The sequence below is a fragment of the Ammospiza nelsoni genome, chromosome 10 (assembly GCF_027579445.1).
Source record: "Ammospiza nelsoni isolate bAmmNel1 chromosome 10, bAmmNel1.pri, whole genome shotgun sequence".
Taxonomy (NCBI): Eukaryota; Metazoa; Chordata; class Aves; order Passeriformes; family Passerellidae; genus Ammospiza; species Ammospiza nelsoni.
This window is the reverse complement of record NC_080642.1, coordinates 1223207-1236922: the sequence shown is the minus strand read 5'-3', so window position 1 is coordinate 1236922 and position 13716 is coordinate 1223207. Positions and strand designations below refer to the sequence as shown.

Sequence of the window (13716 nt, the reverse complement as noted above, 5' to 3'; positions counted from 1 at the left end):
AGAAGTTGAAGGTGTGACTGAAGATCTCTGTAGATATCCCTGGAAAAGGTCAATCGCACAAGAGAAAAGGGAGAGGCTTGTAAATTTGAATTCCTCCCAGGCTCTGCAGGACTCAAACAGCAAGGAGGGAAACAGGTGTGAAAACACCTTAAACTGAGAATAATGTTACCAAATGGACAAAATTAATGCTAAATCCAACAACACATTTTTCTTGTAAGATGCAGGAACTGAAGAACCAAAATGTGAGGCTCAGGGAGCAGCTGGGTGGGCCCAGGCTGCAGAACACCTAAATAGAGCCAGCCCTAGGATGATGCACAAACAGCCAAATGCCTGCTCTGCTCAGCAGCTGTTCTTGGAAACAGCCTGAAGCGCTGAGAGTAGGAGATGCTCTGCTCTGCAAATGGGAATCTGGATTTGGACATTTCTTTCCACAAGAATTCTGTGTGGGAGCACACTAGAAATGCTTTATTCCTGGGATTCATCCATCTGTGTGCTGCTGGATCCAGCATTCCTGAAGGGTACAGCATACTGCCTTGCTGTGTTCATTCTGTTCATGACTTTTTGTCTTTCCCATTTCCTAAAGTTTTTAAAATTAGGAAAAGAACTTGGTAAAATATTTTCAACCCAGGTTCAGGTTGTGCCATGACTGGTCAGCTGGATAACACAAATTTTCTGTGGATGCATGAATCCCCAACTGTTCCAGGAGATGAAGCAGTCAGTAACACCCCCTTCTATTCCCTCAGCCAAACATTCCTCACATGGCACCTCAGCTTTAGCTCATCCTTCTTTCTTTAGGTATTAGCATTTTAGAGCACTCAGCACAGGGTGGTCAGCTCCTCTGACAACACACCACAGGCCAAAATGCTCCTGTGGCTCAGGCCAGGTGCTTGCCAAGCTGGAGGCTGCAGGAGTGGGGAGGGCTGGAGAACACACAGGTGGGAAGTGGCAGCAGCACCCCGAGCCCTGCATCCCACGCTGCTGAGGGATGGAGCACAGCCGTGGGCGGGTGCCAGCATGACACATCCTGCCTCAGAAATGCCATCTGCCTGCTCCCTCCCACTGCCAGGGATCCATCCAGCCTGCTGAGCTGCACCAGGAGCACCCCACTGCACCTCACCTCACCTCACACATCCCCAGTGGGACCAGGGACAGCCACTGTGGGGCTGCTGCTCAGCGACACAAGCTCACTGTCCCCCACGGAAACGACTGCTTGACTGCCTTTATGCTGTGGTTATTTTCCAAACACTGCCTCTGATGCTGCTTTTCAAAAGTGGCCAGTTCCAAACTGTTCCCAGAATAAATGCTGAGCAAGGCTGAATCTATTCCTAGACATGATTTCATTCATGTGGTCCACAGGCACAAGAACCTTAAAAATGCTAAAGAAGGAAACTGGAGCAGATGAGACCATTTCAAGACATCAAAAATGGGTCACATATGCCACACGCTGAGCTGCCTTCACTGACAGCAAATGCCACAGAAATCCAGCAATTCCCAGCTTTTAGAAACGATTGGCACCTCTTTTGGGGGCCACTTTCCAGTGGAAAGTGTCCCTGCCCATGGCAGGGCTTGGAAGGAGACGAGCTTTAAGGTCCCCTCCAACACGAATCATTCTGGGATTCTAAACCACATGGAGGGACTGATTTGTCTGGAAAATAACAGAGCCAGATTATGGCTCCAAATTTAAACCTCAGACACCACAGAATGTTTCAGGGAAAGCACAGCACACAGGAGAGCTGGAAAGCCTCTCACTCACCCAGTTCTCACACACAGGGAGAAGCTGCTCAGCTCATCAGTGTCACGCTCATCCAAAGGAGGTTTTCCTTTGTAGTTACACAGTCCCCCATCAGCTGATCCCAAACTCAGCACACTAATCCCTTCCTGCATCATAAATTGCAGTAATCTGACACAAAGGTGCTTTGAGTCTATGCAGATATCAACATATAAGTGCCAACAATAAAATAAACAAAGCAAATCCTGCCAGGAAATGTCACTGCCCTCATTTAAAATTTTCAGCTTAGTCCACTTTATAAATTTGGAGAAAAAGTGAGAGCAGTGAAGACAATCCACGTATTTCAGAATACTTATCACTGCTGCTGTGCTTCACAAGAAATTTGGTAAGAAACCTAATGGCTAAGTTACAAAGACAACAGCAGTCATTTCCCTATTACCAAGAGAACTTTTGCTTCTGGGTCACGGAGCCATTGCCCCTCTGACCTTGATGCCTCACATTTCCAACAGCTTCTCAATGAGGATGTAGCCAAGATGCAAATTTAGGCACTTAAACAAAACCTGGAATTGTTTTATTTATTGTCAAATAAATAAAGTGGTGGCCCTGTTTATTTTTGGGGAAGCATCTGTGACACCCAGGGTATGAGCTCTCACTGTACACAGAGTTCTGCCTGGAGCCACAGTGTGCCAGTGGCAGGGGCTTTAAAAAAGCAAAGAGCTCATTTGTTTTTTCAAGAAAACTTTTCATCATTCCACTGCTTAAATCAATGTCCTGTTTCATCCTAATGGGGAGACAGATGGTCACTGGGCAGATTTCATTCCAAAATGACAGCATCCTTCCCATGTAAGCCAAACCAAGAACAAAAAGACTTAATTGCATCCCACCACAACACAAAACAAATTTACCCAGATAAGAGGAAGGAAGAAATCTGGGCAAGGGCAGAGATATTGACTAATCTAAATCTCGAAACCATCTTAAAGTTAATTTTCCCTACAGTTTCCAACACTTTATACAACTCTAAGCATGCTCTTTAATAACAAAAATCACATGATTGGCAGCATTGATTAATTACTGATGTTTTCTACTGGAATCACAGAGTGGTCTGGGTTGGGAGGGACCTTAAAGCCCATCCAGTTCCACCCCACAGCCATGGGCAGGGACATTGTGGGTTTAACTGTTTTACACAGAAACCAGCCCCGATCTCCACTCTTGCTGAAGAACAATCCTCAGTTTGGGGATGCCACCACTGCCTTTCCCACCTGTGGATGCAGGAACTGCTGAAAGCACTTCAGGAGAGGCTCATCCATCCCTGGCAGTGTCCAAGGCCAGGCTGGGCAGGGATGGTGGCGAGGCTGGAATCAGCTGAGCTCTAAAGCCCCCTCCAGCCCAGGCCATTCCATGACTCCGCGCTGAGAGGAGGGCTGGGTGCCTGCTGTGGCAGCAGGGGAGCTGCACACCTGCTCTCAGTGCACAGCTGTGGCCACAATGGTACTCACAGGTGCTGCTGCTGCTCCTCAGAGCTCCTGAGCTTCATCTGACGGGCTGGTGCCTCCTCAAACCCAGCCTGGGCATCCCTGCAGCAGACAGATTGCCAAGCCTGGAGGAAGGTCTGGCTAGCAGAGGTGTAACTCCCATAGCTGCTGCAGATAACATGACACCAACAGATCCTGTTAGCACACTGCATCAACACACTGAATCTGAAAATCTGCTCTGCTTGGTCCTGGGAATTTATTGTGAGCTCAAAAAGCAAGAGTCCTACTGCACTCCAGTGTTGTATAAAGCTCTATCATAATGCATTCGTTTTGATCATATTTAACCTCATTTAAATTTAATCTCATTTCCATATAACATTTCCTCATGGCATGCACAGAAAGTGTTTTCTTGGAAGCAGAGAACACTAGTAACTGGAGGGGAATAAATGGGGGAAATTACTTGAATTATATTTTAGAGAAATATATGCTTTGCTAAATGAAGTTGACACCAAAACCTTAAATAGATGAAGAGAATTGGCAGTCCAGGGGACAAGGAGTGCTGCAGCCAGCCCAGGCCATCGGGACAATGCCTGTATCCCACTGGCAAGCGCTCCCCACTGATGCTGGACACTGATGTTCATCCCCAAAACCTCTGCGGGCAGTCTGTCACCACAAACTGCAGAGGGAACGTTAGAAACAGTGAAAACCAGGACACTCTGCACTGCCCCCCAAGCTGGGCTGGAGCTGGACAGAGCAGCAGTGGTACCGAAAGCCTACAACAAGACAGAAACACTGCTGCGGGAGCTGCAGGGCGGGGTGTTTCACAGCGGGGGAAACACGAGAGAAAACAGGGCCCGTTTCCACTGCTTCCAGCAGAGCTGGCACAGCCCGGAGGGATCCCGGCCCCGGGGACTCACCTGCCTCAGCCACGCGGGCAGCGGGGCTACATCGGGACGGGAGCGGGGTGAGGGTGGGATCGGGACGGGATCGGGATGGGATTGGCACTGGGATCGGGACGGGACCGGGCCGGGCTCCGAGCCGGGCTGAGGGAGGGGATCGGAACAGGATGGGGATGGAATCGGGATGGGATTGGCACTGGGATCGGGACGGGATCGGGGCCGGGCTGAGGGAGGGATTGGGACAGGATCGGGCCGGGCTGAGAGAGGGATCGGGGCCGGGCTGAGGGAGGGATTGGGACAGGATCGGGCCGGGCTCGGGGCCAAGCTGAGGGAGGGATCGGAACGGGATCGGGATAGGATCGGGACAGGATCGGGGCCGGGCTGAGGGAGGGGATCGGGACAGGATCGGGCCGGGCTCGGGGCCGGGCTGAGGGAGGGATCGCGCCGCGCTCCGGAAGCGCTCCCGGCCCGCCGGGCCCGCCCCGCCCCGTGGCGCCTGACCCGGAGCCGCTCGGCCGCGCTGACGCTGCCTTGTCCCGCCATGGCTCCCAAGGGCGGCCCCGGCGGCCGGCAGCAGTCCGAGGAGGATCTGCTGCTGCAGGACTTCAGCCGCAACCTCTCGGCCAAGTCCTCCGCGCTCTTCTTCGGCAACGCCTTCATCGTCTCCGCCATCCCTATCTGTGAGCGGGCGAGGGCGGGCGGCAGCCGTGAGGGGCGCTGAGGGGAGAGGGGGATCAGCAGCCATGGGGGGAGCAAAATACCGTGGAAGAGGGGGATCAGCAGCCCTGTGGGAAGCAGAATACAGTGGAAGAGCGGGATCAGCAACCCTCTGGGGATCAGGAGGTTGGGGAGAGGGATCAGGGCTCCCCACCGCCCGTCGCGGGCTCTGTCCCGCTGCCCGCGGCGGATCCCGGGGCTGCTGCTCCGAGCCCCGGCGGATCCTGGCTCCGGGCAGTGCCGGGTCCTGGTTCTGAGCGTGTGGGATCCTGGCTTCGGTCCCCATCGGGTCCCGGTTCCCGCCGTATCGAGTCCCGGTTCCGAGCCTAGTGGAGTCCCGGCCGGCAGGGCAGCATCACTGACGTGTCACCGCAGCAGCGCTGCCCGCAGGCTCGGCCGTGCTCTCACACAGCTCCTTCCAAAGTACTTTCAATGCAGTTGAAAGAATCCCGAGTGATTCTGGAGGAGTTGGCTTTGCTCAGGCAGAGGCTGTGGAATTACAGAGCTCAGATCCTCTATGGGTCTCCAGTATGGGGCGTTTTTCTTGGAGTGAAACTGCTTCAAATATCATTCTTCCTTTTTCTTTTCTTTTTTTTCTTTTTTTTTTTAAGGGCTTTATTGGAGAATATGGCATATGGATCTTGTTCAGTCTGCAGTTCTGTACAGCGTGATGACCCTCATCAGTACTTATCTTGTTGCTTTTGCATATAAAAATGTCAAGTTTGTCCTCAAACACAAGTAAGTTTGATGCCTCTTTAAATTAAATCCACCATCATGCTCCCTGGGTATCACCATAAATTATATTTAAATTATAAATTATTTTAGTTATTGGATGTGAATGATATTACTTTTAATAATTGCTGTTATTAATTCTTACCCTTCACCTTGACAAAACTGTTAAGTATCTTAGCTAAGTTGTATTCCTCACTGTGCACAAAACTTCCTGTAACGCCAGGGCTGGGCTGTGGGGTTTTTCATTCTGAAGTGTGACATGAGTGGTGTTACTTACAGAGTAGCCCAGAAAAGAGAAGATGCAGTTTCCAAGGAGGTGACTCGCAAGCTGTCCGAGGCAGACAACAGGAAGATGTCCCGCAAGGAGAAGGATGAAAGGTGATCTCTGTCCTCCTCCTCCTCTCCCTTGTTGTAGGAGTGTCTTAAATCTCTTCGAGGCTCTGGGTGGGGCAGGAGGGACTGTGCTTGCACTGTTTTTCTGTATTTTGGGAAGCAGCAGCTGCAGGGTAGCTCGTGGTTCAGCTTCAAGCCCTTTTGAGGTGAGTTGTTAAGGGGAGGTCTTGGATGCACTCGGTGTTAGAGGGGATCCCCACTGGGACTGTGCAGGAGGGGAGCTTGGGAGCCAAACTCTGTCTACTGGAGAATCTACTGCACACTTCAGCATGTGGCTGTCCAGGACATCCCCATCCCTGGGATATCCCCATCCAGGAGGGGAGCTTGGGAGCCAAATCTGTCTCCTGGAGAAACTACTGCACACTTCAGCATGTGGCTGTCCAGGATATCCCCATCCCTGGGATATCCCCATCCAGGAGGGGAGCTTGGGAGCCAAATCTGTCTCCTGGAGAAACTACTGCACACTTCAGCATGTGGCTGTCCAGGATATCCCCATGCCTGGCAGTGCCCAAGGCCAGGCTGGACAGGCCTGGAGCAGCCTGGGACAGTGGGAGGTGTCCCTGCCATGGCAGGGCTGGGGTGGGATGAGCTTTAAGGCCCTTCCCCACCCAAACCATTCCAGGATTCTCTTACATCCATTAATTTAAATGTATTTTAAGTTCTATCTTTACTTGTTCCTAGGATTCTGTGGAAGAAAAATGAAGTTGCAGACTATGAAGCAACAACTTTTTCCATCTTCTACAACAACACCCTCTTTCTGGTGCTGGTTATCATCGCTTCCTTTTTCGTGCTGAAGAACTTCAACCCCACTGTGTATCCTTTATCCCCACCCTGAAACCCCCACAGCCCCACTCCTGTTAGCTGTCATCCCTGGCCGTGGCTGTCCTGTGGGCTGTGGCATTCCTCTCTTGGTACCTGCAGCTCATGGTGAGTACAGCAGCTTAGAATGTTGAAACAAAAATAAGAAAAAAAAAGTCTCCCAATTGAAGTCCCTCAAAACAGGAGGTGTTTTAAGATATTGCTTGGACAGTATACAGGAATTCTCCTGGCTTTGCCATTTGCATTGTGATTTTGGAGTGAGGACACAGCTCAGTTTCCTGCAGACACTGTGTCAGTGTTGGTTGCCAGGAGCTCTTCCCTGGCAGGACGCTTCAGCTCCAGTAGCTCACAAGTAAAATGTTTTGTTCCTGTAGGATATTAGCATTGACAACAGGGCAGTTAATTCAAGATCAGTATTTATAAAACTTGTAAGAACTTTACAAGTGTCTTAATTCTGAAGGTGAGTTCTAAAGCTGTGTTTCAGCTTGCAATATTCCAGTTTTAAAACTCCAGAGAAAGATCATTTCAATACCTTTCTTTTCATAAAAGTCTTTCCAAATGTTGTGTACCAAAGAAAGATCTTGACAATTCCTTAACCTGCTCCCTACAGAAACTACATCCTTTCTATCAGTGCTTCCTCAGGACTGATTGCTCTGCTGTCCACAGGATCCAAGTAGACACAGAACCCTCAGCAGTTCCTGAGAGAGGCTTCAGCTGCCATGAAAATGCCTAAGGGTGGAATAGGAATATTTTTTTTTTTTTAGCATGAGGAAAACGTGGGGAGGGTTTGAATCCAAAATGGTTGAATTGTATTTACTTTTGGTATCTTTACATGGTATTTGATATTGGAGTTAGTCAGTTTTGTTTTTTTTTTACTTAGCAGGGAGAGGGTGTGTGAGCTCTGAGCAGACATCACCTTTCTGCAGCTCCGCCCTGGGGACAATCCATTTATCATTGTAACTTGAAAAATTGTAATTAAAAAGAGCTTTTTTTGCCACTTGATTCCTTGTATTTTCATTCTTCATTTTTAAAAAAAACGGGGATTTTCATACCTAGGTTTGTCTTTCTGCTTCCAGAAGAGAGGAGACATATACAAGCTAACATATTCCTTGGAAGCACTCCTCATTTCTGAGTAACATGGAGTCAGGACAAAACCTGAATCTCCTAGGAAAACGCTTCTGAAGTGGTTTCAATGCACTATTTTTCATTAATCTTCAAAGTTATAAATAAATAAAAAACCCTGCCAGTCTCCCTGCACAGCTTAAGAAAAATGCTTTAGCTGGCTCTTAATAATGGGTTTATCAGACAATCCTGTGCCTTATTTTCTGCCTCTGGAGCAGCTGTTCACTTAAATGCCAAACTCTACTGATATTAATGGAATTCTATCCTGCCATTACAGACTTGGGATCCTAAAGAGAGAAGAAAGAGAAAGATTTTAATCAGATTTAATGTAACAATTACTCTGCTAATCTTGGCTTCAATAAGATTAAATGGAAAATAGAGCAAAATGGAGAGAATGTGATGAGCAGGAGACAGTAATGGCTCTATTTCTGACAAATTCAAGTACTTTTGGTTGTTAAATACTCCTTAATTAACTGTTTTCTCTCAAAATACATGGGTTTCTCTTTATCCCTTCTGCCTGACTATTCAGCACTGGAAGGACACATTCCCTAATGCTGCTGTGCCTTGGACAGTTTCTCTTTCCTTGGCCTCACGTCTCATAAGGGATATAATTGATGGGTTTTAGCTGAGTATTTAGCTCACATCAAGCAGATTTTTAACAGCCCTCTCCAAAATCCAGCGCCCAGCTCAGAGCCAGGCTGGCTCCTGTGGGAGCAGCAGGACTTTGATGTTGCTGCTTTTGCTCCGTTGCTCTCGGAGCCCCCAGAGCTGAACTCAAGCCCTTGAACAGACAGCATTATACTCACTTTCCTGGCAGGGCTTCAGCAGGTGTATTCCCCGGGAAATGTGCTGTCTGCAAAGAGCTTGGAAGCAGCACTTTCTTCTGCCATTACTGTCGGCTCACTGACTCTTCTATTACCAGCTTTTCATCTTCTCTTAGGGCTTTTTTGGTATTGACAGTTGCTGGGGCCTGGAGCTTAGCGTGTCACAATTTTCCTGGAGAGGGAACATTGAGCACTGACAGCCTGAAACAAAAGCAGGTGGGTGGGTGGGGTGGGATGTGTTCTGCAAAAAAAAACCTAATCTTGAGTTTTCACAGAAAAGTTTGGGGCTTTTTTTGGTTGGCATTTGGATTTTTTGTTCACTTTTTCCGTTTGTTTTTTTTTTAAGAGGCGGTGTTTGTTTTTTCCCTTGCAATCCCCACTACAAGCTTCAATGATAAAAAATTCATTATAAAACACTGGAATTATATTTCTCCAGTCTAATGCTGAGAGTTAATCTGAAGCAGGGCTGCACAATTGCCCTCAGAGCTTGTAAGGGACAATGCCATCTCCCCAATTAAAGTTGGGAATTGATCTAGTTTTAATACATTACTGGATTCCCAAGTACATGAGAAGGGGAAGAGAGAACATTAAATTGTACCTCCAGGGGGAGGAAAAGGAATTAGTCTGTTACTGGCAGGATAATTATATTAGATGAATAAAGCTGTTAACTGTGAAATGGTTGAAGCTCTGTAAAAATTAACAGAAGTTAGTGGTAATGCAGCAGTGGGGATGTTCCCAGGGCAGGGCCAGGTGGGCTCCACCCCAGCTGGCTGGGACTGGCCAGTGTCACTGGGGACAGCTGCACTGGGCTCATTCCAGGCCAGATCACAGAACAGGGCTTAGAAAGGAACATAAAAAATAGAACATGGCTTAGAAAGGAGCTTAAACCCCATCCAGGGCCACCCCTGCCATGGCAGGGACACCTGCCACTGCCCCAGCCCGCTCCAACCCCAATGTCCAACCTGGCCCTGGGCACTGCCAGGGATCCAGGGGCAGCCCACCCTCCCCGAGAGGAATTCCTTCCCAAAATCCCATCTGAGCCAGGAATTCCAAAATCCCATCCATCCCTGCCAGGCCAGGCCAGGCCAGACCTTACCTGGGACTGCTGTGCTCCTTGGGGCCAGCCCAGCTCCCTGCTGTCCCTCCTGGGCACAGCTGGAATGTCCCCTGTGGAACATCACCCCCATCCTCAGCACAAAGCCCTGCTGGCCCAGCTCCAGTGTCAGTAACAGCTCTGCAGCTCTCAGGGTAGATGCACAAAATGCTTTTATTGTGTCCAAGCAGAATTCCAGTCAGACCGCATTTCTCATGTACAGCAGGAGTCATTTACACACACCACAGCTTCAAATACAGGAGGAGAGCACTCGGGTGTGGGGAGCTGCTCACCTGGCCCAGGTGAGTGCAGCAGGGGGAGTACAGGGGTCCTACAAATACTGTACAGAGCTGGGTCCCAGCAGGGACGGGAGAAATACAGACTGCAATCAGAGGAGCATGGTACAGAGCAAATCCTTGGGAAGGTACAATGTGGGCTTGAGCTGGGCAACTCCAGATGTGAATTCTTCCTGTCAACTCCTGTAAATGCTCACAAAAATCTGTTTAAAATGTGTCTGTGCATTTACTGATCCCCGGTTCCAAAGCAAGTGGAAGCAGGTGTAGCCTTTTGGAGTACGTACCTGATTGTTCCTGCAGCTCTCAGCAGCTATATATTGTATATATTTATAGTATCTAGATCCTTAAAAGCTCCTGAATATTGAAATTTGCAGTAGCTCTGTCTACAAGCAGGCAGAAGTAGAGGCAGGTTTCTATAGATGCAAAACCCAATATTTAATCATGGCTTTCTTGGCTTAAGGTTTATGGAGAGTAGAACTTTGCAGAGCTGTCGTGCTCAGTAACCTGACATGCGTGTTTGGGCTTCCTAGCACTGCTCCAGGAGCACTCCACAGCTGGAACAGCTGTAACATTAGGAGCTGAACTAATTGCTAACTAGTTCTCTGTCTCACAGCCTTTTATTCAACTACAAAGAAATCCTAGAGCTTATATTCAGCATAGAAAAGCAAAGTTTGAGCTTGCCCCTTCCATCTGTTAACCTGAAGAAACTTTATAGTTGAGATTTCCCAAACATGGTTTTATTAAAACCTGAAGTTGTATCTGGCTTTTCTTCATTGAAAAAATAGATCTGTACATCCTTCTTTAATTACCAAGTACCTGAAGGTTATAAATTATTTCTTTTTTTTTTTTTTTTTTGCTTTACAAGTGTTTGTCACAGCACAAGCATGAGGTGCAAAGAGTAAAGTAAAAATTAATGAACTCGGTCAAGAAGGTAAGAAAATACAAGGTTATTCCTGGTTAGAAGAGAGATCAACTGTGCTTTTAAATTCACTGCAGAGTAGTAGCAAGAGCACACATCTCGAAGGATCCAGTGACAGTAGACACCGAGCAGCAAGTGCTGAATGATTCTCATGAGAGTAATTCAGGGCTGTACTGGAGTACAGAGCACTTCTAAACCATGCAGTCCAGGAAATTCATGCATTGCATTAGGATCTGTAGTCCTTCTTGCTGTAGGGCTTGTTGCCCAGGATATTATCTATTTCATTTACAATATGGGATGTCATCTTTGGAAGGACCTGGGGTGGAAGAAAGCGATGCTTAATCCAGATAGTTCCAAAATGAAACCTAGATTTTATCAAAGTACATTTCCTCTGGGCTTTTTGTGTGACAGATATTAAGCATTCATCTAATAACTTTCTCCCTTAAAGGAAAAACCTCTGGAGGATCTTTATTCAGTGAGAGAATCACAGCAAAGCCTCTCAGCTTTGTGTGTGTAATATTGCACTGGGACACGAGCTGGTGGCAAGGACTGCAGAGGCAGAGGAAGCTCTGGCTGGGGAAAAACAACAGGGAATAACTGAGGTGGGTGCAGGTGACATGTGACAGCACAGGATCTGTCACAACATGCCCTGGACTTGCTTGCATTTTCAGGTGCATGAAAGCTGCTGGTGCCACCCTCGTGTCACTGGACATGTCTACAATGCCCCAAAAGGTGCTAAGCCACGGTGACACCTGGATGGGCCTGATGAGGGTGCATGAATGGAGCTGAGAGACAGAATCCCAAGTAGCCCTGTGCTAAGAGAAGGGGGTGCTGAGGTCTGGGGGTGTCCCCCTGCACAGAGGTGCCACCCCCTGCACTCACCTGGATGGCTCCGAGGTTCTCGATCAGCTGCTCGGGGTTGGAGGATCCCAGGAGCACAGAGCTCACCCCCTCATTCCTCAGGCACCATGCTGGGAACAAAGGCACAGGGTGGTCAGGACACAGGGGGGCTGACAGGGCCTTGCTCCAGTCCCTGGTGTTTGACAGAGCCTCTGTCTCTGCTCAATAATCTCATTTCTTTGTCTCTACCCGGGGGAAGATGCACTGATCAAACATCAAACCCCACAGATCTTCCAGGATCCTGAGCTTGCTCCCTGCCCCAGCACTTCTCTGGCTGTGGGGTTTGGATTCTCCCCATCACAAGGATTCACTGCAGGATGTTGAACCAGGGATCACCTTTCTGACAAATGTGGTATTTTCCAGCCTCAGCTCTCAGCAGCATAGAGATAACTATTAGGAAAAAACCCCAGAACTCACTCTGAACAGCATTCTCTTGTCTGCCAGCCCAGCACCACAAAGGTGATGGCTTCATGAGGAGAGGGATGTCCAGGGGAACAGGGAGGTGGGGATGGCCATCCTGGGGATGCCCACAACACTGACCCTGTCAGCCACAGCCTGGTGCCGCTGCTGGAAACAACCCTGTTTTAATTAATTGCTGCCCAGAGAAGCTGTGGGTCCCCCTGCATCCCTGGGAGTGTCCCAGGCCAAGCTGGATGGGTTTGGAGCAACTGGGATAGTGGAACCCCATGGCAGGGGCTGGAACAAAATGGGCTTTAAATTCCTTTCTACCCCAAACCCCTGCAGGATCAGTAATTTTTCACAGATTTTAAACAACAAACTCATCTCCAGCTGCAGGCCCAGCCCAAACCACAGTGCAAAGAGAGCACATTTTGTGTGTTAGCCCCTGGCAGCTGTGAGGCACCCACCAACAGCCAGCTGTGGCAGCGTGCAGCCCAGGCGCTCGGCGATGGGGGACAGGTCCTTCAGCTTCCCCTGCTGCTTCCTGCCCTCCTCGCTGATGATCTTCTCCTTCAGCCACTGGTAGCACTGCAGGGCAATCACAGACATCAGGCTGTCAGCTTGCAGCCTCCAAAGTGGGGAGTTTAAGGCGATTTGTAATTATAATCTATAAATATCTATAAATAGCAGCACTTGAAAAGCCACGTCCAGCCCAGAAGGTCGTGCAGGCCGAGAACACAAAGCTGGGCTGCCCAAAGCAATTAGAGCAGGACCAGAATGTCTCCTGTTGTCCTCAGCTCTCTGACTTTATTCTCACTCCAGAACCTGCAATCTCCCCAGTTTTCTTTCTGGACCCCATAACCCCCAATAAGAATAAAATCAGGATAATTGTGGGGAAACCACAATTAGTGGTGGTGAAACCAGAATGCCAAAACCTGTTAGAGAGGGCAGCCCCCAGCAGCCCATAGGTGTTCAGGGGGTCTCTGGGGGGATACTGGGGGCTGAGCACCCCCATGGCCCAGGCTGGTACCCAGGGACACGATGTCCAAGCCTGTTGGACCTGCGTGGTTCAGGGGCTGCAAGTGGCAGCAGCTGCATCCATTCAGGGTTGGACTCCATGACCTTGGAGGTCCTTTCCAACCTTAAAATCCCAGGGTTAGCATCAGTGAGGAGCCCCACAGAGCCCCTGGCTCGTGGTGATGTCCCTCAGTGCAGGGTGGGGACAGCAGCCCCAGCAGCCCCAGACCTGCCCAAGCCCCCCGAGCTCCCTGCATGGGGCGCCTGGGCTGGTTCTAACCCAGATTCTGCTGCTCTTTGGAGTGTGGTTGCCAGAGAAACCGAGCTGATCCATGCAAGCAGGGCCCTCCTTCTCACGAGGGAGCCCTTTCTTTCCCCTTTGTTG

At 49.2% G+C, this 13716-nt stretch overlaps 2 protein-coding genes across 3 annotated transcripts in view; one reads left to right on the top strand and one right to left on the bottom strand.

Annotated features, from left to right (window-relative positions):
* Positions 1-4587: 4587 nt before the first annotated feature.
* Positions 4588-7763, top strand: SSR3 (signal sequence receptor subunit 3). The gene is made up of 5 exons (XM_059479290.1): positions 4588-4780; positions 5429-5555; positions 5829-5927; positions 6624-6755; positions 7372-7763. Exons 1-5 carry the CDS (start codon positions 4642-4644, stop codon positions 7436-7438), a joined length of 564 nt encoding a protein of 187 aa, XP_059335273.1. The 5' UTR covers positions 4588-4641; the 3' UTR covers positions 7439-7763.
* A 3034-nt stretch (positions 7764-10797) lies between these two features.
* KCNAB1 (potassium voltage-gated channel subfamily A regulatory beta subunit 1) overlaps positions 10798-13716 on the bottom strand; it is a 57641-nt gene continuing 54722 nt past the window's right edge. For both annotated transcript variants that reach the window (XM_059479554.1, XM_059479555.1), the window contains exons 12-14: positions 12782-12902; positions 11898-11986; positions 10798-11331 (exon numbers count right to left, since the gene is read on the bottom strand). In XM_059479554.1, coding sequence (XP_059335537.1) covers positions 11242-11331; positions 11898-11986; positions 12782-12902 — 300 coding nt within the window. In that variant the 3' untranslated portion in view covers positions 10798-11241. The remainder of the gene's footprint in view (positions 11332-11897; positions 11987-12781; positions 12903-13716) is intronic.

Bases quoted from the DNA above. Each gene is read 5' to 3' on its own strand.
- SSR3 (XM_059479290.1), top strand. From the start codon at position 4,642: ATGGCTCCCAAGGGCGGCCCCGGCGGCCGGCAGCAGTCCGAGGAGGAT. The intron at 4,781-5,428 runs GTGAGCGGGCGA...TTTTTTTTTAAG, and splicing joins CGTCTCCGCCATCCCTATCT to GGCTTTATTGGAGAATATGG. The intron at 5,556-5,828 runs GTAAGTTTGATG...TGTTACTTACAG, and splicing joins AAGTTTGTCCTCAAACACAA to AGTAGCCCAGAAAAGAGAAG.